This window comes from Dermochelys coriacea, chromosome 1 (genome assembly GCF_009764565.3).
Source record: "Dermochelys coriacea isolate rDerCor1 chromosome 1, rDerCor1.pri.v4, whole genome shotgun sequence".
NCBI classification, from domain to species: domain Eukaryota; kingdom Metazoa; phylum Chordata; order Testudines; family Dermochelyidae; genus Dermochelys; species Dermochelys coriacea.
The window spans coordinates 50,748,509-50,772,517 of record NC_050068.2 but is presented as its reverse complement, the minus strand read 5'-3'; the positions used below and the strand labels follow the sequence as shown (position 1 = coordinate 50,772,517).

Here is a 24,009-nt window from a genome sequence, read left to right as displayed (position 1 = left end):
GAGCTATAGATGTTGAATTCAATAAATACGTGTATGATACAGAAGTATCTTATCACTGACGCCTTTATAGAAAAAAACACATAAAATAAATGCATCGAAAGTGCTTTGTTTTGGATGTTGATAATAATAATCATCTTTAGTTTTTATAGTCACAAAACATGCACACATTTTGACAAAATTACCAGACTACATCTGAAAATAATGCAGCTATCGAGTTAGGGAAAGTTGCCCAATTACAATAAGTTGATGTTTTAAGAAGAAAGATTATTGATAGTATTAAGTTCAAGACAAGCTTCACAGTATCTTATCTTGGCAGAACTGTTCCATTATTTGTTCAGAAACATGAATATTGTAGAGCTTTAGACACCCACAAAAATCACAATAGGCGATGGACTGTGAATCTTGCATAGATGGAAGAAAGCTAAAAAGAGGAATGTAGTGTGCTCCAATATAGAGAGCCCAGGTCTCGGAGTCAGGAAGCTGGCTTCTGATCCTGGCTGTGCCACTAACTTGATAGGTGAATTTGGGCAAATCACTGTGCTGTATTGACCCCATCTTTAAAATGAGAGGTAGTGATACCCTGCTTTGAGATCTATTGATGCAAATATTATATAAATGCTAAGTACTTTTTATTGCATTACTTCCAATGTGTGAGATGGAGCGCTGAAATTAGTGTCTTATCTCAACATGAGCGCCCCAAAAGGGCTCACTTCCCACAGTATATAGGACAAGTATATATGGTGGAGGCATATTTTGGTCACCAGGCAAATAGGTGAAGGTAGGACAAATAGCTTCATGCCAACTTTCTTTGGATTGACACAGTGGAACACTGAATGGACTTGATTTACAATAAGAAACCTAGTGCCTGTTATAGCCACATTTTGGATGAACACAAGCAAAAAGCCAAGTTCAAAAACTGGGATTTAAATTGCACTAACATGTAATGGTTTAAATAAACATCTACACATGCAAGCAGACAATACTGTGACAAAGTTCCTCTTCTGCCTTGGTGGCTCCTGCGCTTTTTGGCGGATTTGCTCACCTCAAGAGGTTCACGGCAGCCCTCAGTTTGGCCGCTTCTGCTAGAGGCTTAAACCTGCCATTCACTCAGCTAACCTCATCCCTGGCCAGCATGGGGGAAACGGAGAATAATCCCCGCAGTGTCTGTGTCCCTCCTAGTGGGTCGGGACAGGTCAGATTCCTTTCCAAATTAGACCTTCCCTTCCGGTGTTTCTCACAGACCAGGTCAACTCCTCCTGTGTCCGATCAGGAGTGGGGGGGATCGGGGTGTAGAGGGTCAGCCCGGGTTCCAGCCCAGGGCCCTGTGGATAGCAACTGTTTACAATGTTCCCTGTATCAGCTGTGTGACAGCTACAACTCCCTGGGCTACTTCCCCATGGCCTTCCACCAGCACCTTCTTTATTCTCACTGCAGGATCTTTCTCCTGAAGCCTGATCACACTTGTACTCTTCAGTCCTCCAGCAGCACGCCTTCTCACTACCTGCTCCTTGTGCACCCCCCAATAACTGATGGGAGGTCCTTTTTAAACCTGGTGTCCTAATTAGCCTGCCTGCCATAATTGATTCTAGTAAGTTCTTAATTGGCTCTAGGTGTCTTAATTAGCTTGCCTGTCTTAATTGGTTCTAGCAGGTTCCTGATTGCTCTAGGGCATCCCTACTCTGGTCACTCAGGGAACAGAAAATTATTCATCTAGTGGCCAGTATATCTGCCTTCTACCAGAGTCCTGTACCCCACTGGTCTGGGTCTGTCACAATACATATGCAAACATATCTGTGAAGGCATCTACCTATTTGTATCCACATCAAATCAATTTGGTGCACAAATGGAAAATTAAAAACTCTCCAGTTTGCAACTGTGGTCACCCAGAAGAGACCATGGAACATATAACAACTCAGTGCCCAATTCACAAATATGAAGGAAGCATCACAGCAATACACTCCGCTACTCCTGACACAATTACCTGGCTTAATCACCTAAATGTGAAATTATAGTTGCTGCTCTACATCTACATCAGCCATATGAAGAAGATGTTTAAAGTTGTTGCAGAAACATTAGTTCCAAAATCAAAGATTATAGTTTGAGAAACTCTCTATCAACCTAAACAAGAGTGCAGGATAATTTGCCTAAGCTCCTTTATTGAAGTTCCCAGCATCCCTTTCAAGCATATGTACAGATACAATGTACTTCTAAGAACTATACATTATAAGAGGTGCACAAATTGAGCTCTGGGTTGATCAACACAATGTATTTATAATGGTCAGTGCAACCACAGTTAGAAAAAGCTGTGTTAACTCACACTTCTTGTAACTATCCTGTTGGAAGCTATGGTATGTAATGAGAAATGTCAAGTCCCAAAATCAATAAAATTTCAGGCTCTAGGGACAAAACAGGAATAGCATTGATCCTTTTAAAGAACACCAGTCAGAGGCTGAATGTAATATATTGCACAGAGAGGCTCAGGAGGATAAGCGGCCAAGTCCAACATACCTACCTGACAAAAAATTCAATCAGCTTTTAGCACTAACTGCCTGCTCCACTCTCCTTTCTTTCATACAAGAGGCTGGTTCCAATTAAAGTGTGCAAATTAATTTTTATCACTTCCAAATTAGTGTTTGAATTTGTGTCTGTTTCAGATGAAATCATCTGTCCCTCACTTTTCTGCAGTTCTATCATCTACTTAGGTCTCCTATTCAAAGACAGAGATAATTTTCTAGTTTCAAAATCACCTGATTGAAAGAGCCATTCAATAAAGCCATCATAGCATATACAAATAAAACAGCTGTAACAATACATATTGAACATTACTGCATATCACATAGTCTTTGGTATGCCTTTTATGAGGAATAATACAGTTACAGTAGCAATAAGCCAAACAAGTGCCCAAAAATGTTAAAAGAGAAAAAAAGGACAAACTGGTAATTGGATTTAATGCTGTCCTACAACTCCTCTGCAGTTACGAGAGACTAAACACAGGAGGGTCACATTTGTTCTTCATGTTTTTAAAACATGAATATCTTTGCTGTATTATGAATTGTACATGTAAACAAACCTTTACCATTAAATTAACTGTACCTTTACAAATGAAAACTTAATGAATAGATTTCTCAACCCTAATACTAAACATTAATGGAGAAGATTTTCAAAGGCAGTTAGGTGTCCACCTCACATCTGTTCCTTTGAAAATCTCCCCTTAAACTATTTGACATATATCGGGCCTGATCTTGCAAATACTTAACACTCAGTGTAGTAATGAGTAATTTTAATGAGGTCATTGAGATTGCTCCACTTACTTTGGAATAAATGTATTCATAATTTGGCCCATATTGGACCAGAGCTGGCTTTCACTCAAACCCATAGACAGACTCCCACTGAGTTCAGTAGCAGATGGATAGCCCATAATGAGTGTTTCAGACCCATTTGAAAACAGTTTGGAAATGTTTCACACTGTCCTGAATCAATTTTCTTCTACCCACAGATCTATATAATGTGGTGATCCTTAAAAACTTGCTACTTGCCTCAAATAACTAAATAAAGTTACTTAGTATTTATAAAAAGAGAAGGAGTACTTGTGGCACCTTAGAGACCAACAAATTTATTTGAGCATAAGCTTTCGTGAGCTACAGCTTCATTGGATGAAGTGAGCTGTAGCTCACGAAAGCTTATGCTTAAATAAATTCGTTAGTCTCTAAGGTACCACAAGTACTCCTTTTCTTTTTGCAAATACAGACTAACACGGCTGCTACTGTGAAAACTTAGTATTTATAGTATTCGCTATTGTAATTTTAGAGAGGGATAGGGAATAATGCAGATACTGAGGCAAATTTATTTCTCTAAGTCTATTTTTATGGGAAACCACTGCATTTTAAAACTTTGTAAAATTTTATTCTCCTCACATCACAGAAAATAACTAACAAATGGAAATTTAAAGCAAAAAACCCCCTGTTTGTTATGGATTGCAGCAACGAATTCTAAGTTATAAATTACTTAATACATTTTGTGTAGAGAAATCCTTGTAAAATTGTAACAAAGATCCCCATCCTTCTTTCCAAGTGAGCAAGTTCTTAATCACTGAGCTGGAGCAGCACATTTCAAGACTCTTACCCAAACCAATTATTTCCCATTCATCTGATTTAAACCAGAGCTGATCTACTAGTTCCCACACAGACAATCATGAACTGAGGTCATCTGCTAAGCACAATGTCTATACAGATTGTTTAGTGAAGAGTTCTGCATGAGTTTGACAGGTTTGACTATTGACATATGTGATGTTTAGTCAGGATTCCAACTAATACATTAGATTCTCATGAACTGTAGCCAAACCAGTAAGGAGTTCATCCTGACAATCTTTTCTCACAATACATTTTAAAATAATCTATTAATTGCCATAGCTGTGTTTTCTTTAAGTCAAAACACAGTTTATGTTTCATAGGTAAGTACACATACAATGTTTTAAAATATAGAATTGAAAATATTTAATAAAGTATGGTGCTTTAGAAAATAATGTTTTCTGAAACAACTAAAGTTCCTTTTGGTAATTGGATGCACTAAAGTTGAAATTGATAATTAACTGTCTTTCAGTTTAAGAGATCATTATAAAGTCAAGCACACAGCCCACATAATTACTATAACCTGACATTTTTTCTTTGAATTCTTCACCTCCTTACAGTCTGTGATATAAAATATCTTATCTGTGTCTCCAGATGACAGCTCTTGAGAAACTAATCCTTTTCTGAAAATATCATCTGCATCTTTCTAGGGTGCCATTCTAAAGATATTAACTAATTGGATTTAACCTACACAGAACATCTTACTTTCATTTTTCCTACAAGATAAGTCCTAATCTACTAGCAATAAATGTATAAGAAATGTAGCTGCAACAAAGAAATATTTCCTAACGGAACTATTTCATTAACTTAACCCTTGTATCTCCAATAACAACAATCTTTGTGAGGATTGTAAAATGTGTATAAAACACACCATTTCATCTTTGTGAAAATGATTAGTGTGAAACAGTCATTTATTTGACAACTTGAAGTTATGACCATAAGGGATAAAATATTTCTTGCTATCTCTACTGTGACATTCCCTGGATGAGAACGTGTAAATATTATATATGTACATACTAACCTCCCCTATAGTTCCAAATCTGAGATAATTAATTCCTTTCTTCTATTTAACATAACTGTGTAAAACTTTTTAAAAACTCAGCAAATAATGCAAGCAGAATAAAAGTCTGGGAAATACATAAATATTGTAAATATTTAAACTTTGGGCTCTTACCATATTCAGCAAAATGTCTACAAAATTCTATAGAACACTCACAGAACTGTTCTACAATTTTACAAATTGCATCTCAGAGTCCATTAGTTTTTAGCTGACAGAACAGTAAACACTTTTGCTCCAATACTGAAAGACAATAGCAAACATCTTGATTTCTTGAATGATCAACAAAGCCAACCCTTTGTTCTAGTATGTTGCAACAGGATGATAGAGGTGATAGGAATAATTATGAATTTAAGAAAATGCTCTCAAATTATGATTAGGCCTTGAAATGATTTATCAAAAATATTTTTACCACACATAAGCCATTTAAATACATATATTCACTTTTTTCTGAACTAATTTCTCATTATTATTATACTGTACTTGCAATTCACAAGAATAACTTATACATTTTATAATTTTTATTGATGTTAATGGAATGGATTTAAAAATCAAGGTACAGAATATAAAGTTAGCAGGTGTTTATCACAATATATACTTACTGCTATTTGGATTATCTCCTATAATATGGTGTCGGCCACTCCAATACCAAAGAAGCAATGTAGCATCACGAGATCCAGAGACAATATAGCAATCACCACCAATATAGGACTCTGATCTGGCAAGGCAAGTAACTACATCCCAGTGGCCAAAAACAATCTGAGTTAATTTTCCTGCAGTAAAAGAAATTACAAGTTTGATTTCTGTATGTATTCACATTCTTTTTTACACAAGTGACAACAAGCACATTTAAAAAACAGTGAAACCAAATACATTTATTTCAACCATGTTTTTGGCCCTTTTGGACATTTGTAGCCAGCAGTAATTTGAACAGCCCAAAGGCTGCTCTAACTTGATGGGGACAGATGGCCCTGTACAGAGGCTGCTCAAGAATCAGGAAATTGCAAAGGTGAGCTTTAAACTATTCACCTTTGCACTTCCTGGACCTGTGCTCTGTGCAGATCAGCCACACCCCAAGCCCTTACTTAATTGTTAAAAGAACATAAGAACGGCCACACTGGGTCAGACCAAAGATCCATATAGCTCAGTATCCTGTCTTCCAACAGTAGCCAATGCCAGGTGCCCCAGAGGGAATGAACAGAACAGGTAATCATCAAGTGATCCATTTCCTGTCACTCATTCCCAGCTTCTGGCAAACAGAGGCTAGGGACACCATCCCTACCCAACAGTCATTGTTCCATGAGTTTTTAACTTCCTGCTGTGCAAAATGATTTTACATAACAAGTGGCTCTGTTGATGAGGGGAAAGCAGCGGACGTGTTGTTCCTTGACTTTAGCAAAGCTTTGATACGGTCTCCCACAGTATTCTTGCCAGCAAGTTAAAGAAGTATGGGCTGGATGAATGGACTATAAGATGGATAGAAAGCTGGCTAGATTGTCGGGCTCAACAGGTAGTGATCAATGGCTCCATGTCTAGTTGGCAGCCGGTATCAAGTGGAGTGCCCCAAGGGTCGGTCCTTGGGCCAGTTTTGTTCAGTATCTTCATAAATGATCTGGAGGATGGTGTGGATTGCACCCTCAGCAAGTTTGCAGATGACACTAAACTGGGAGGATAGGTAGATATGTTGGAGGATAGGGATAGGATACAGAGGGACCTAGACAAATTAGAGGATTGGGCCAAAAGAAATCTGATGAGGTTCAACAAGGACAAGTGTAGAGTCCTGCACTTAGGACGGAAGAATCCCATGCACCGCTACAGACTAGGGACCGGACGGCTAGGCAGCAGTTCTGCAGAAAAGGACCTAGGGGTTACAGTGGATGAGAAACTGGATATGAGTCAACAGTGTGCCCTTGTTGCCAAGAAGAATGGCATTTTGGGCTGTATAAGTAGGGGCATTGCCAGCAGATCGAGGGACGTGATCATTCTCCTCTATTCAACATTGGTGAGGCCTCATCTGGAGTACTGTGTCCAGTTTTGTGCCCCACACTACAAGAAGAATGTGGAAAAATTGGAATATGTCCAGGGCAACAAAAATGATTAGGGGACTGGAACACATGACTTATGAGGAGAGGCTGAGGGAACTAGGATTGTTTAGTCTGTGGAAGAGAAGAATGAAGTGGGATTGATAGCTGCTTTCAACTACCTGAAAGGGGGGTTCCAAAGAGGAGGATCTAGACTGTTTTCAGTGGTAGCAGATGACAGAACGAGGAGTAATGGTCTCAAGTTGCAGTGGGGAGGCTTAGGTTGGATATTAGGAAAAACTTTTTCACTAGGAGGGTGGTGAAGCACTGGAATGCGTTACCTAGGGAGGTGGTGGAATCTCTTTCCTTTGAAATTTTTAAGGTCAGGCTTGATAAAGCCCTGGCTGGGATGATTTAATTGGGGATTGGTCTTGCTTTGAGCAGGGGTTGGACTAGATGACCTCCTGAGGTCCCTTCCAACCCTGATATTCTATGATTCTACATAGGCTCATGAATGATTGTCAATATATAAAACCAATGAACTGTTCCATAACGATATTACATTATTATACTGAAAGAACCTATATTTGTCCCACATTAACGTCAACGGCAGGCCTACAATGTTAGTCATCTTTTTCTAATACTCTAATACAATTTTTAAATAATATGGGCTTCCATCTTACAGTGGAAATTTGATCAGAACACAAAACAAAACAAAAATCCTACTGACTATGGGTAGTATATTGTGTAAATTTGCTTTCACATTAGATCAGCCAAACAAAGAACCACTCACTATCACTAAAACTAAACAACTGAATCTAGAGTCCATGTAAAACAAATCAACCCACCCAATCAAAAAAAATTGTAATTTAATAATAGCTTTGGTTCACCTTTTTACACAAAGAATCAATTAATTAATATCACAGTGGTTTGTATAGCTTTCATTAGCAAAACAGTAAACTTTTTGGTTTCTATTACACCCATTATCTTCAAAATAACATCCGTAAGCTATTACAAGCAGATATTTATAAGAAGAATTTCTATAATTTCTTGGTGGTAAGCACTCTACATTAAATACTGTTACTATGACTAACAGCCATATAGTGACATAAGAGCCCATAAGAAACAGGCTATGTGTTTATGGTCACCTGTTTCTGTAGAATAAACCCGAAAGCTCTTGTCCCAGAAGCCACAGATAAGAATGTAGCGATTATCTGCTGTGACCACGAAACAATGTGCATTGATCTGGATGCTCTGATCCACAAGGTCTGTGATCTGCCGTTTGTTCACACCAGAGTTATTGGCTGTAAGAAATGCAAAACACATTTATGAATAAGCCATTCCAACACCTTCCTGATATGCACTTAAGGGAGAAAATGAATACATTTAACTTTCAATGAACTGTGAATTTGTTGTTCAGTAAGCATTTTGAATATAAACATTTGGAGCTGTCTATACTGGATGTCAGAAATATAAAAATTATTGTGAGTCTTCAGGTTTCCCTTTGAATAAGACAAAAGATTTATATGCTGTGACAATTCTTGATAAGCTGCCTAACACATTGTATAATATGTGCTAATATTTTAAGTATTTTGCTGAAGTATTCTCCGATAAAAAAGCTACACACTGAACTATGGGAAAATGAAGGAGGTCCATTTATAATCCCAGTCCTAACATAAACAAACTGTATGGAGTCAATTCTTGGTGGTGTATCATCTGCGGTGAAGATCTCATCTTGTGTTATGTGGCCTTGATGTAACCCACACCTCCAGAGACTTAATCAGATTATAGGGTTGACAGACCCAATCAGATGCAGCTATTTAAATCCTATGTGCATTCTTAAAATATGCCTGCTCATCAGGTATGATGACCATGTCAGGAGAGGCAATACCAGCAGGAAATCCCCCAGGTGGAGGAAGTCTGAATGGGCTATGGAGCTCAGATCCAACGCTTCTAGCTGACAGCTCTGAAATGGGAGTTGTTAGTCAGGAAAGATTGGAGGTAAGGGGCTAATATGCCCAGGACATGTTTCTCCTATCAATGGGCACAGGAACCTATGCAGATATTTCTCAGTATCCAAAAATTCCTGTTATTGCTATTGGGGTTATTCTGTTTAAATCCTTCACTCTTTGATGAGGTAACATCTGAGAAAACAATCTTGTTCAAACTTGGTTATAAAAATGAATATACAGAATGAGAAGTGAAGGATAAATCTCCTGAACTACTACTTCTATACCACGCCTTTCAGCAATTAATTAGTACAAAGAAAGGGACCTTTCGCTTTGAGACACTTCCTATTATCATCTTGCTTTCACTGATGCTTCCAAAAATGCTATTAAAAGAACCCCCCCCAATTTCTATTTAAAATTTTTGATTAAAAAATCCCACAGCCAGATTTTACAGTTAAAGCAAAACAATACCATTAAAATATAGGCCCCAACAATCCATTCTAACAGAGCTACAACATGGGGCCAAGCACAGAGGAAGTGGGGAAGATGGTTTGCAAATAATGAAAAACAGGTACTGGCATCATGGGAATTGCATCCTCAAGTGTCCCATCAAAATGCCTGCTTAGAACACCCTGGATATCTATATGGGATGGAATTAATGCAGTTGTACAAGAAGAAAGTGGTCTACACCTATAATCCCTATTCCCTTTTTCTCTGCAGGTCCTGACGGTAGCCAGGGCAGAGTAATAGAGGGATTATTGGTCTGTAGTGTTTCCTGGAAAGGGCTGGGATGTACAACTTAAGGACTTTAGAGTCATCCTTGAGTCCTTTAGCCCATGGAGCTTTGTCTCTCTCTGTTCCGAAAAGAATGAGGATCACTCAGAGGGCAGGTCCTGGACAGTCTGTTGGATCTTGTGCGGGAGCCCAAGGACTGTAACCAGGAACTCCTATGCATGGTCACCGGCTGAAGACATGGACCTGGCAGCCATATCAGCCGCATCCAGAGCAGCTTATAATGAGACCTTTGCCACCGATTTTCCCTCATTCACTAGGGAGGAGAACTCTTGCCTAGCATCTTGAGGCAGCAAGTCTTTAAAATTTCTGAATGGAGTCCCATGTATTAAAATCATGTCTGCCCAACAACATCTGCTGATTTGCAATTCTGAGTGTAACCTCCGCCCACAGAAATAAACTCCTCTACCAAAGAGTCTCATCTTATTGAGTCCTTTGATTTTGAGGTTGCATTCTGATGTCCCCGCCTTTCTCTCTCGTTGGCAGCCAATACTATTAGGGACCTGGAGGTGAGGGATGGGTGTAAAGGAGCTGATAATTTGTGCAGGTACATAGCACTTTTGCTCAGCCCTTTTTGAATTGGGGGGAGGGGATGCCGGGGTCTGCCACAGACTCTTAACCAAGCTCTATAATGGCCTCATTGAGAGGAAAGACTTTAGAAGGACCTGCAGTGGCTAAAATATCAAGCAGGCTGTGGGAGGACTGTTTTACTGCCTCTGTCTGTATGCCCAGATTTAAGGCCATTCCCTTGATCAATTCCTGGTGAACCTTATAGTCATCTGGAGGAGGTAACATGCCACCTCCTGAGACTGCTTTGTCAGGGGAGGAGGACGAGGAGGCCAGCACTGGTTTCTGATGCTCTTCCTCCCTTTCTTGATCTATGGGATCCTGTTGTGCCTGCTCCTGGAGTCTGGTAGCAGGCTCACTACCGGAGCTGGGAAGAGGTCCCTATCTGGTGGGAAGGTGCAGGATACCTTTTTGAAGCCACTGAATAGGAGCACCTGAATATGCCCTGGAAACTGGGGGGAGAAAATGCCACGAATTCCAAAAGGGACACAGGATCAGTGTAAAAACCGGTGACCGTTTGACCCACCACTTGATGGTATTCCTGTGACTGGATCCTGGAAGGGTGGGAAGGTCTGGAGGTGTAACGAGTGCAGATTTGAGGACAAGAGACCCAATCTCCTACTCAGAAGAGGATGACTCTTTTTCTAGTGATCACAGGGGTGCAGACCCTGATGGGGCCTGTGATTGGTGCATAGGTGGAGAGGTTCGTAGTGAGGCCAGCATCTCAGGTTTTCCCTTTGATGGTACTGTTGGGCGAGCTGTCATGGGTGAGTGAAGTTTGTCCGGTACTGAGAGTTGTAACGATCCAGCTGGTTCCCCGATGCCTGCTGACACCAATAGCAATAGCTGTTTTACTGCCAGCGACACGAGTACCAAGAGCAAGAGGAAATCTCTGGCAGCCGCAAACACCTTGAGCATGGGGAGTACTGAGATAGCGTTGGTACACGCAGTGCCACAGATCTGAGAGCTTCTTCTGGCTCTTGACTCAGCGGTACCTGCGTAGGTGCCGGAGTCAATGGTGCCAGCTTCTGCAGTACTGGAGGCAGAGGAGTCCTGGGGATCATCCTCTTTTGGTAGTCCGCTTTTTATGACTCTTCCTAGGCACTCGGGATTGGGGATCAGTGGCTGGGACTTTGACACAATAGAACCGGTTCCCTTACTGACATTGGGGCACTCGGTGCTAAGTCTGACCAGCTTGGCTCGATGAGATCTCAGTCCCACCTTCATGAGCAGAAACTTTAACCTGCCTTCCCATCTTTTTCTAGTTGAGGCTTAAGTTCTTGCAAATTTGGCAATGGTCCCCAGTATGAGCTTCCCCAACACACTTGAGTGCGCGTCACTCAGGGGCAATAGCCTTATTACAGAAATGCAGGCTTGAAGCCCAGTGACTGAGGCGTCCCTTGGCACCGGGGATCAACAAAAAAGCAGATAAACAGAAAATCTACCCCAATGGCTACCACTGAGAAATAAATATTTCTGGGTGATTGTGAGTGGCAGTGTGCACACACCATAGTAGAATGCACATGTGCAAGCACTGGAAAAAGAATTAATATTTGCCTATTTTCTGTGGGTAAATGAAGCACAACATACAAATATAGCTTAATCAATAATCTTGAAAATACTGTTTTCAACTATATAACCATACTTTCATCCTTGACATACCAATCAATGGATCCATTTCGATGGGAAGATGATGGGGCTTGATCCAAAGAATATCCTGGGGCTCCCCTGAGGCCTACCGATGAAAGAAGGAATAAAACAATATGGAACTTGCTTATGAAATTTTTACATTGTTTTTCCAGTATTAGAATTGTAAAATGATATACCTCATATAAAATGCTTAATCTCTTCCCATTTCTTGTTATATCAGTTTTTAAGATTCCTTTTTCCATGTGACAAAATATATGTTATTTATTCAAATAAATAAAATTAAATACAGATATATATGCTAACTTTGAGCCAGCATCTGTTGTTGCTCACTTCAACTCCTGACTTACAATGGTGTAACAGACCACTATGTTATATACAAACACTGATACAGAGTCTCAGTGCCATTATAGTGGTACAAAATGGGAGGGAAATTGGCTTAAACAGCCAACCGGGGATTCCTTTTCTGGAGGGAAATCCATGAGTGGTATAACGCTGGCATAGCTATCTCTAATCCAGCCACTGCTAGTATAAGGGATATTCAGGGGCCTAGCCAGGAAGTGCCATGTTTAACAATCCTAGTCCACACAAGTGCTCTATAGAACCATTACTGTTGGTGCAATGTAGAGCTATAATTAAAAAGTCATTATTTGCCAAGAGTAGCCATACAGTGTATTGCACCAGAGTTTCCTCCTATGCTTAGAAAACACATATCTTGAATATGTGTGGTTTAACTGTTGGTAGTTGTTGGCTTTACAATGATGACCCCTATATGTGTGTGAATAAGATAACATTGACACATTTCTCTGAACTGAATGTTCAATAATGAGTGATGGAGCTAGTTATAAGATGCAGCCCTTCTCCCATCACACATGGATAGTTATATTAACTTACTATTCTGACAGAACAGATCTATCTTAAATGGCAGTATAAAAGTACAAGTGCATAAATTCCATCCATTTGGGGAATAACATTCTAAATCCACTTTGGGTGGAAATGTTCTGCTCATTGAAACGGCTTCATTATTTTTCAGTTTACTTAAAAGAAAACTACAAATAAAAGAAAATGGTATCTAATTTGCTTTCTGCTTCAAACTGAAATTGTGTAAAGTGAGAAGCACTTCTTATTGTCCATAATCTGTGATGTTTTAATCAGAATTGACATTTCAGAGTTTTCTACTAGTTGTGGCCAACTTACTGAAAATACATTTATCAATTCCTCTAACAAGTACAACTCTGGACCCCAGCGAATCAGTCATGTTGCAAGATCTCAAGCGTGGTATCCATAAATGATTGGGAGAGGGGACTAAGATTTAAATTGAGCTTGGGACATAGCATGACGATCTTTTCCACGCCGGACCACTAGACTGTTTGCCCTTACAATGTATGTAATTAATATATATAAAAAATGTCTGGAAAGCGATGCTTATATTTATTTATTTCCTTCCCTTCCCAAGTTTCCATAAAAGGAAAAGTAGACTACTGCAGAATATGAATACACACACATATAGGTTCTAGGTATAACTTAATTCCTGTTTTAGCATGGGGGACTGGACTGAGTCACCTCTTAATTCCTCTTTGATACCTACATTTCTATGATTCTATATAAGACTCAGAATATTGTGCTCCAAGCCCCTGATTGTTTTAGCTTGGGCTTCTCTAGATGCATTGTTTCAGAGTAGCAGCCGTGTTAGTCTGTATTCGCAAAAAGAAAGGAGTACTTAGAGACTAACAAATTTATTTGAGCATAAGCTTTCGTGAGCTACAGCTCCACTTCATCGGATGCATTTGGTGGAAATACAGAGGGGAGATTGATATACGCACACAGAGAACATGAAACAATGGGTTTTATCATACACACTGTAAGGAGAGTGATCACTTAAGATAAGCCATCACCAGCAGCGCGGGGGGGGGGGGGAAGGAGGAAAACCTTTCATTGGTGACAAGAAGGTAGGCTATTTCCAGCAGTTAACAAGAATATCTGAGGAACAGTGGGGGGGTGGGGTGGGGTGGGGGGGAGAAATACCATGGGGAAATAGTTTTACTTTGTGTAATGACTCATCCATTCCCAGTCTCTATTCAAGCCTAAGTTAATTGTATCCAGTTTGCAAATTAATTCCAATTCAGCAGTCTCTCGTTGGAGTCTGTTTTTGAACTTTTTTTGTTGAAGGATAGCCACCCTCAGGTCTGTAATCGAGTGACCGGAGAGATTGAAGTCTTCTCCAACTGGTTTTTGAATGTTATAATTCTTGATGTCTGATTTGTATCCATTTATTCTTTTACGTAGAGACTGTCCAGTTTGACCAATGTACATGGCAGAGGGGCATTGCTGGCACATGATGGCAATATATCACATTGGTAGATGCGCAGGTGAACACGCCTCTGATAGTGTGGCTGATGTGACCCATTGTTTCATGTTCTCTGTGTGTGTATATCAATCTCCGCTCTGTATTTTCCACCAAATGCATCCTATGAAGTGAGCTGTAGCTCACGAAAGCTTATGCTCAAATAAATTTGTTAGTCTCTAAGGTGCCACAAGTACTCCTTTTCTAGATGCATTGTCATTGTGAAGTGTATCTGCCTTGGTGAATTAGATATAGTGAGGTAGTTTCAGAGATAATGTACCAGTAGTAGTATTGCTGTGGAGTCTCTTAATATAGAGTGAGTTGCAACGGTCTAGTCCTGAGGACACTTCAGTGGTAAAGTCCTAATCTGATAGGGAGAGGAAAAGTCCCCTGGTCAACCAAAGATGTCAGAAAACACTATCTGTTACTGTTGTGATGTGTGTATCCAGGAGCATAGTATCAATGCCAGACAAATCATCCTTCTTTCTTATACAGGAGTTTGCTATACTAGGCTGTAAAACATTAATGATTTTTTCTTTTCTATATTACTGAGCCACAACTTTTAGGCCCTATTTATCACTGCAAGTAATCCTCACAAAAGGGGTGGGATGGAGAGGGAAAATTGGTGGAGCAAGCACTTGTGAGGGAGGTAGCACAATTTAGGTGCAGGATAGTTGGTGGGGGAAGGCAAATGGCTCTTTCCACAGATCAGAAGACAAACCCAATCTTTTGTAATGTCACCAGACATTTGAAACTTACTTTCACCATACCTTTTAAATTAAGAATCTTCCACTGACAATCCTTATATTTAGTAATAATATAGTCAGTTTCTACTGATGAAATAAATGTGTAGACTAGCATGTCATAAAAGTAAAGAGGGTCCTCAATGAACCTTGTAAAATCAGTTTTACAAATCAGTAATTTAACACCTCACCTTAGAAAGCCAGAGACTTAGTGTGCACAAGCTATAATGGAAAAATTAAGCTGTGTTTACATCTTATGAGGTACCCGAGTATCTCTGTGCACAGTTTTATGTTCATGAACCTATCCTAAATGCTAGACTGTTGGATTATTATTGTTGGAATAATTAAGTAAAAAACACTACAATTAAATAATACCACAGTTTTATAATAGAATATAAACCTTTAAAAGTTCTTGTATAATTTAAACCTAAGTAGGCAAGAGAGACATTTTAAGACTGTAAACCAAACCAGCAAGAATTAGAAAATTCAGCATTAAGACTGATACTCTGTCCTAAATTATACTGTTGTGAAGTAACAGAAAATGGCACATACAGTGTAAAAGCTAAGAAACAGTAGGATTTATTTTGAATTATTGATTGTTTTGCTTACCCTTCTCTTTTGCCCTATTTATCCAAAAAGCATTGTGGTATTTTAGATAACTACCAGGTCGCACAAAGCGTGCATGGTTTAGTTCACATATGATTTGTGAACTGAATTCTGCATGTTAGCAAAGAAGTTCATGTTTTACATGGATGTAAGTGAACAAAATAGTTACATGAACCTCAAGGAAAAATCAAGGACTATAAGGCTTCACTTAACTAAAGCATGGTTGCTAGGGAACACCTGAGGTTTCCTTAGCTACCGCACCAGCTATTACTAGGAGGTTCCCCAAGAAGCCTGCTAATGGGCAAGGGTGGTTAGCCAATGTCCCAGAAGACTTGAAAAATTTACAAAAGACTAACAGAACAATATTATTAAAACTAGTATTAAAGTACTGTAGGAGACTGACTTGTTTATGGTCTCTTACATTGGGTTCCTCAACTGCCAGTGTCACAAATGACTGTAAGCAAATGACTTTTAGTCACATGGCCACTACCTGTAGTAGGCTCAGATTACTAATTCCAAACAGAAAACATTTTTCAGATACATTTCCATTTCACAGTTTATATATGCCAACGACTACTTCTTGCCCTTCAAACTTTCAGGCTATGGGGATGAGCAAAATTAATATAATTCTCTTTTAAAAAGAGATGTGTAAACTCTGGATAAACTTTGAGTACCTCTAAATGTGGAGGTACCTGATATAATACTCAAAGGTAATGATAAGTCAGATACCTGGATTTGTTTTAAACTACCTCTAACCAGATAGCTGTGCATCACCATTGACATGTGTATTGCACAGTGACAGAGCACAGAAACATTTAGAATAGAAGGGAATGTTGAAATAGATTGATGACCACTTAGTTGTTCACAGGGGTAATCATTAAGTTCTTCTACTTCACCCATACCGGACACTCTGTAAGTGGAGCCAAGGAATATAGTCCTTTAGTTTTTGCTTGTACTATTGGCTCTTGTGACAGACATCTGAATATAGCTGACACTCCCTCACATAGTGAAAAGTGATACACACAGACTAGCTAGCGTCATACTATATATTCCTGAAAATTGTGGCATATTATATATGTGGTGTCAAGAATAATAGTACTGTCCCAAAAATGTTACATCAAAGACTGATACCGATGTAGCACAAAGCAATTGGCTGCCAAGCTGATGTGGTGGCTTTAGCGAGGGTGCTTCTTGGAGTGATACCATGGAAAATGGACACTAAGTACTCAATATACACATGGATAAATGGGTAAAAATTTGTTGCCTATCGGTAGCCGAATGGGATTAACCCAGCTACTCTACTTGAAACTTAATAAGATGCACTGCATACAGAACATTTAAATAAGAGATCTATCTATGAGCACATACCTACTGTGTTGTGCCATCTATTCACTGCAAAAAGTCTGCTGCAAGTCACAGTTACCACTGCAGGAATGGTAAGGTGGGGAAGCGTGTTGGCTGCCACATGTGTGACAGGAGAATTTGATGGAAATTTCAGCACCATTATAACATCCTGCTGCATCTGATCTTTAAACATGAGTGGACTCTGTGGAAGGAAACACTGTTGAGTAGAAAGGAGAAGAGAGCAAAAGAAACAGAAGGGATAACAAAATTAGTGAGAAGGTCTGAGGGAAAACAAGGTTAAAGTGATCAGGCAAACGTGTACATACAGGGAAAACAATGCTATCTGCACTAGCAATATAGGAGGGAAAACTATTGCTGGATCATTACATGAGGACAAATAGAGAAGAGGTATGGTTAAGGTTCATTAGGTTATCATTACAGGTTGTAAAATGATAAATCAGCATTAATTCAAAAAATCAAAATACAAAATGATCAGAACAGTTAATATTCATACACTGTAGACAGGAGTCAAATCGAAGAGTCAGTTAACCCGTTATTACATCTAAAACATAAAACTGTATAAAGTCCAATGGCTGAAACAGAATTTTTGGAGAGGAACTCAGAAATCCCACAGATGATTAGTTATTTTTCTAATGTATGTAGACTTAAGTTAATCCTTTAGAGAATACTACATTAATGACTTTAATTTTAATTCCTTATAAATCATATTTAAAAGTATAAATGATTAGAAAATCAGGGTCATGATTCTGTAGGTAGAACATACTTTTTTTCATGGCTAGTAACATTTTATTATCAGTGAAATTATATGAATCATAGAATCATAGAACTGGAAGGGACCTCAAGAAGGTAATCTACTCCAGTCCCCTGCACTGGTGACTGACTAATTATCTAGACCACCCCGACAGGTGTTTGTCTAATCTGCTCTTAAAATCTCCAATGATGGAGATTCCACAACCTCCCTCGGCAATTTATTCCAGTGCTTAACCACCCTGACAGTTAGGAAGTTCTTCTTAATGTCCAACCTGCTGCAATTTAAGTTCATTGCTTCTTGAAGCCCAATTTGCATGTATTAGATGTCTTCATAAATTAACGGCTGTATCAACAAGGATGAATTCTAGGAAGTTTAAGTCATCTTTTGCTTTTCTGAATCTATTGATTTAAACTGCTGTCTGAAATACATTATCTACATTTTTAAGATCTAAAATATCTAGCTATCATGTAAATTTGCAGATACTGTTTAATTTAAAAAGAGCAAAACTAAAATTTCCAGAGGAATTGCATTTGCACAATGTGATTTTCCTTATGGGTAATGGAAAACTATGAAAGCTAATGAAAATATTATGATCTATTTACTGAAACTTCATAGGAAGTTTCTTGCCCTCAGCCATTTAAACCAAAGACGCTAATAGGGACAGATATCAGTATTTTCACTTTGGGTACATAATATAATTCTCTAATGAGCACATAAAAGAGTGTGTTGGTAATTAATGCTGAAGTTCAAATTGAAATTACAAGGACATGATGTGTTCTTTCACAGGAATGGATAGAAGGGTTCCAGCATGATTGAACTACATTTCTTCATTCATGACAAGCAGCCAATGTTCATAAATCACTCTGGAACATTTCCCCCTTTTTTTGAAACAAAATGTTCAATATGAGAAAACCATGCGGTCATTTTTATTTCATGCAGTTATACTCAGAAAATACATATTTATGAAGATAGCAGTTTTTAAATCCAAGATTGGGCAACAGAAGTCAGTGACTGTAGGAAGTTAGAGCTATTCCAACTTCCACCTTGCTGTTTAAGAGCCTGCATGCAATTTCTGCACAGAGTAAGGGCTATGGCATTGTAGGCAACTCAGGGCACGAAAAGAAAGTGTTACTTAAATAGGTATTTTATGACCTATAAGTATCCTCAGGTTGAAAGGAAATAAATTCCCAACCAGCAGTTATATCTCACCAGGTGCATGGCAGAGCTCCGAGGCGGATGTGGCTCAATAAGCAACTGAGATGGCGTCTGTCCAAAGTTCTGTATCTGTGCCTCCATGGCCTGCAGGGAAAGGAGAGTGATTGTCATAATCAATATGCATCAAGAGATAGGTCAACACACTATTGACAATGCAAGCAAATCCTAAGTCAGCCATGAAAAAGTCCAGAAAATTCACCGGGTGCTCTTCTCTCAGGCTGCAGACTCATCCAAGTGTTAGTATTTTGTAGACAAGCTTGGCTTCTCCTTTCAAGCATGCTTCAGTTAACCAAATAACCATTCTTATTTCAATAGCTGGGTTACATGTGAAAATGTTTAACCTGTGAGGACATGCAGTTAAGGTCTTGAGAGATTTCTTTGCACCAAATACAACACACTATACCTTAATAAAGTCTTTGTAAGGAGGAAAGTATGAGGATCTCTAATAAAATACGCCTCTGGGATCTTAAAGGAGGGGGAAAGCAAATTGAGAAATAAAATTCATGGATAATGTATAAGAAAAAAAATAATCACACTTTCACTAACACAGCAGTTAAAAATAAAAATAATGGAAATATATTGTTTCAAGATACACTATAGCTACAGGAGTACAATAAAAGTCTTTAGATAATCATCTAACTTCTAGGAAGTATTCTTTTACCAGATAAGACAATACTTAGTTTTTGTGTTTATTTTGGATCAGTTTTCATACCACAGAATATAGACTGTTGTAAAACCATGTAATATATAATTAGTAAGTTCAACTTGAAATTTCAGGACCAAATTCTGCTCCCAGTATATGACATTGAGTAACGCCAATAAACAGTAGAAACTGGCCCAAAGACCGAAATTTCAACCACTTACACAACCCACTCAGTCATATAACTGTTTTAAGCTATATTAAAACAATTGCTGGCAATTTTTTTTTATTGCTCTCTCCACTAATGATACTATTTAAGACCTCTACATGCCTTTCAGATACACAGGCTGCATTTCAGTGGATTTCAGAAATCCAGAACTACACTTTAAATTAAGCAGCTGATTTTAAAAAATACTAAGTAGTATATACCCATATATTTGAAGGACTGTGCCCTAAATAATTTTCTTGTTTGCGTCAATGGTTTTCTCACCTTAGCATGCAAAGAAAACAGCACCTGAAAAAGCCCTCTAAAATATAAACCCCATTGATAAATTATACTATTCTTCAAAAACAATTTAAGATGCAATAGAACCTCTTCAGTGTGCAGTCTGATAAAATGTACTCTTTATAATCCACACAAACAACTGTTGGCCTCTCCCCATTTCTCAAAAAGAGGGCTGTATAGACTGCCATAGGGACATTTCCTAAAATTTCGGTAATATTACAAAATATGATGACAATATATTTCTAATATTCAATGAATTATCATAAATAATATACTGACAAAGTAAGAATCTAAGACAAAGTCTAACTGATGTCAGTGGATGACTTTCCATTGACTTCAGTGGGCTTTGGATCAGGCCCTGAGTGAATAAAGTCTATTTGGTGATGTGTTATTCATGTTTTTATAATAATTGCTTACTCACTCATTAATTCACAGAATGGGCTAGTTTGCAGTGGGTCTCCTGTGGCCTTATCTTGCAAGGTGCTGAGTATCACCTAGAAACTGAGGAGCACATTCAGTTTCTATTGACTTCATCTCCTAATAGGCGCTCAGCATCTTGCCGGATCAGACACTGGTGCAAACTGGCAAGTTTCCATTGTAGCTGTATTTTAAATAACAGAATAATCATTATATAAAACATCACACACACACACACACACACACAGAAACTTGATCAAGTCAACACAGACATAGTAATTTTATATTATGCACGTTACTTTGTAACACACTTTTTATTTTTTGCTTTAATTTGTGTGAATTGGTGTTCATCAAGTGCAAACAAGGACTAATAGCAACAGTTAATGCCAGACATAGTGGGATATGCAGGCTTCCATGCAACTCTGGTAATAAGCAGTTGAAGCAAATAACTCCACTTACCAGTGGTTGAGACAATTATCAAAGTTATTACAATAGTGCTTTTTAAGAATCATATTTGAAATACAAATGTGAGTTGTTATATTTACTAACAATATTGATCACAAAACCTACATTCCTCTACCAGCTTTTATAATGGTTGCATTACTGATACTTTCCTCCTCTTGTAGAAGCACTGCAATTCATTATTACATTTTGGAAACTGATGCCCAGTTCTAATTCATTCATTCGGTCTCATGTTGCCCACTCTCAGAATATTCTGATTGTTCAGCTATTAAGTCAATGTACATAACGTTTTTGACTTTGCCTGGCAGTTGCAAGAAGATTTATGGTAGCAAAGGATGGAGAAAGGTAGAATTCCATGGAAAACCAGGATGACTTGTTCAGATGACAAGAGATGGACACTTAAAATTTACCTGTCAACAGTATCCATTTATTTAACAATAAGATGTTCTAGTAAATGTTCACTGCCTTTACTTTATGCTACTGATCTTGAAAACAACGAAGAAAAGGAGGACTTGTGGCACCTTAGAGACTAACAAATTATTTGAGCATAAGCTTCATGAGCTACAGCTCACTGCATCCGAGTGAAGTGAGCTGTAGCTCATGAAAAAACTTATGCTCAAATAAATTTGTTAGTCTCTAAGGTGCCACAAGTACTCCTTTTCTTTTTTTGTGAATACAGACTAACACAGTTGCTACTCTGAACCTGAAAACATGAAGTTACTGGTAATCCTGGCAGTGAATCGAAGGAGTACCAGGATCAAAGTCTTAATCTGTAAATAGGTAATACTTGGTATTGTTGTCAGCTTCTACTCACAAAGATATTAAATACAAAACCCAAAACAATCCTAAATCCCTCTGTGAATGATAAGTAGTATCTTTTCTTGTAAAAATGTCTTTTTTAAAACAATGTTTGGAACTTTTTAAGGAGGAATGGAACTATATAAATAGCTTTTCTTTAAAATGCATGTACATTACTATGCTACTGCACAAGGGGAGCACCATAAATAATAAGAATTTGTAGGTCTGTAGCTCTTCTTCTTCCACAGCTCAAAATCGTTAGAAAGGTAGATAAGTCTTATCATTCCCATTTTATATGAGGTGAAACTGAAGACACAGAGAGAGGTTAAAGCTTTGTCTAAGGATACATAGCATATCTGCAGCAATTTGGGAATAGATCACAGTTCTCCTGATTCCTAGCCCTGGCTCAATTTACTAGATCATAGCATACACAGATCAAAAGCAGATTCCCTAGAACATCTCTAGTAATTCAAGCAACAGCAGGCATAGGAAATAGCTATTATAAACAATTTTTATATAACTGCAGTGCACTTACAGGATTTCAAATTAATCACAGGACCTGTACAGGCATAGAATTGTTTTTTTCTAAATAATCACATCTCTTGCTTTGTATAATGTTCCTTAAAATTCTATTCCAATGCATAATTTTCCTTTCTCCCATCACCAAGTCCTCAGTACCAATGTACCAAGCACTACAATTACTCCTTGAAACACACAATAATTCTAGCTAATTTAATATTTTCTTATAGAATTACATTTACTTTTATTTCACCTTCAAAATGTCCTCAGTGAGAAAGAGCATTAGCTTGGAAAGCACTAGCTTACCAAATTTAAAGCCTTTGAACACAGCAAAACTACAATTATATTAGTGTTAGCTTACTTAGTAAGGCATTGCAGGAAAGCAATTTGAGGAACTGAATGAGACTCCCTGCTGTTTTACCACACATAAAACAAGATTTGTACCAACACTTTAGGGAGCATTTGGTAGTGTATGGTCAAACTTTTTATATCACAGAAAGACAAACAAGGGAAGGAATTAGGGGATACCTGTCCCAAAGCTGTTAGTTGTATTTCACAGGTCCGACTAAGGAAACAAAAAGAACCTGCTAAATTACTGGCTATTTGCAAGCTGAAAAGGACATCCAGCTCAACATCCTCATTTATATAACCAGGAGAATATAACTTTATAATGTTCAAAATAAAAATATTGCTTCTTCTAGAGTAGATAATGGATAAACATGTGCATAGCCCTGGATGCACATCAATATAGACACATCTTTGTTACAATAAGTAATACTCTAAAATGATGTATTTTGCTCATGCAATAGATGCTTGTGTTTATATTTTCACATTTATAGACAAGCCTGACATACGGCAGGCCACTGGGAAGCTGAAGGTGCTTTGCACCTTTCAGGATCAAGCCCTATTGTTCATCCTGAAGAATGAACATGCAACTATGCTTGTCTCTCTCTTAGTGTGACCTGACTTTGGCATTTTGGGTGAGTATTTTATTTTCACATAAAAGAAGCAGAAATCAATTCTTCCATTAATGACAGAGGGAATCTTTGTTTCTTCAAGTGTAATAGGTAAAAAGGGCACATTTATTAAATGTCAAAAAACCCAAAACTTAAGTTTTTCTTTTACATTGGTTTCTTCATTACTGACTGAACTTGTAAACACAAACTGAAACATTTTATGTTATAATGGCTTTTTATTAGTTATTTTCCTCCAATATATTTTCAAGATGAACATGGAGAAACACAGGACTATTATTGAGGAAGAAGCCACTGGTCCATCTAGTCCAACTAGCCCTCTTTGATAATAATGACCAACGCTGCCTATGTAAACATGAAGCATAAATCACTTTAATGCATATAATTACAGACAACTAAATAGCATGGAAGGAGTGGAGGATTTCTTAAAATTACTTATATTTTTATTTACAAATAATAAACAATGACATTACTGGCTACAGAGCTACTTCATTTTCTTCCCATTTGTCA

The 24,009-nt window shown here is 38.1% G+C and overlaps 2 protein-coding genes across 3 annotated transcripts in view; both read right to left on the bottom strand.

Annotated features, from left to right (window-relative positions):
* LOC119860620 (neurobeachin-like) overlaps positions 1-19,607 on the bottom strand; it is a 39,064-nt gene extending 19,457 nt beyond the window's left edge. Inside the window, 7 exon segments of the mRNA XM_043504401.1 lie at positions 5,787-5,957; positions 8,354-8,509; positions 12,176-12,209; positions 12,211-12,248; positions 17,222-17,414; positions 19,179-19,268; positions 19,588-19,607. Coding sequence (XP_043360336.1) covers positions 5,787-5,957; positions 8,354-8,509; positions 12,176-12,209; positions 12,211-12,248; positions 17,222-17,414; positions 19,179-19,265 — 679 coding nt within the window. The 5' untranslated portion in view covers positions 19,266-19,268; positions 19,588-19,607.
* The window catches only part of NBEA (neurobeachin), an 835,554-nt gene continuing 830,723 nt past the window's right edge, over positions 19,179-24,009 (bottom strand). For both annotated transcript variants that reach the window (XM_038414552.2, XM_038414563.2), the window contains one exon: positions 19,179-19,268. The gene's annotated coding sequence lies outside the window, so the exon portion shown is untranslated. The remainder of the gene's footprint in view (positions 19,269-24,009) is intronic.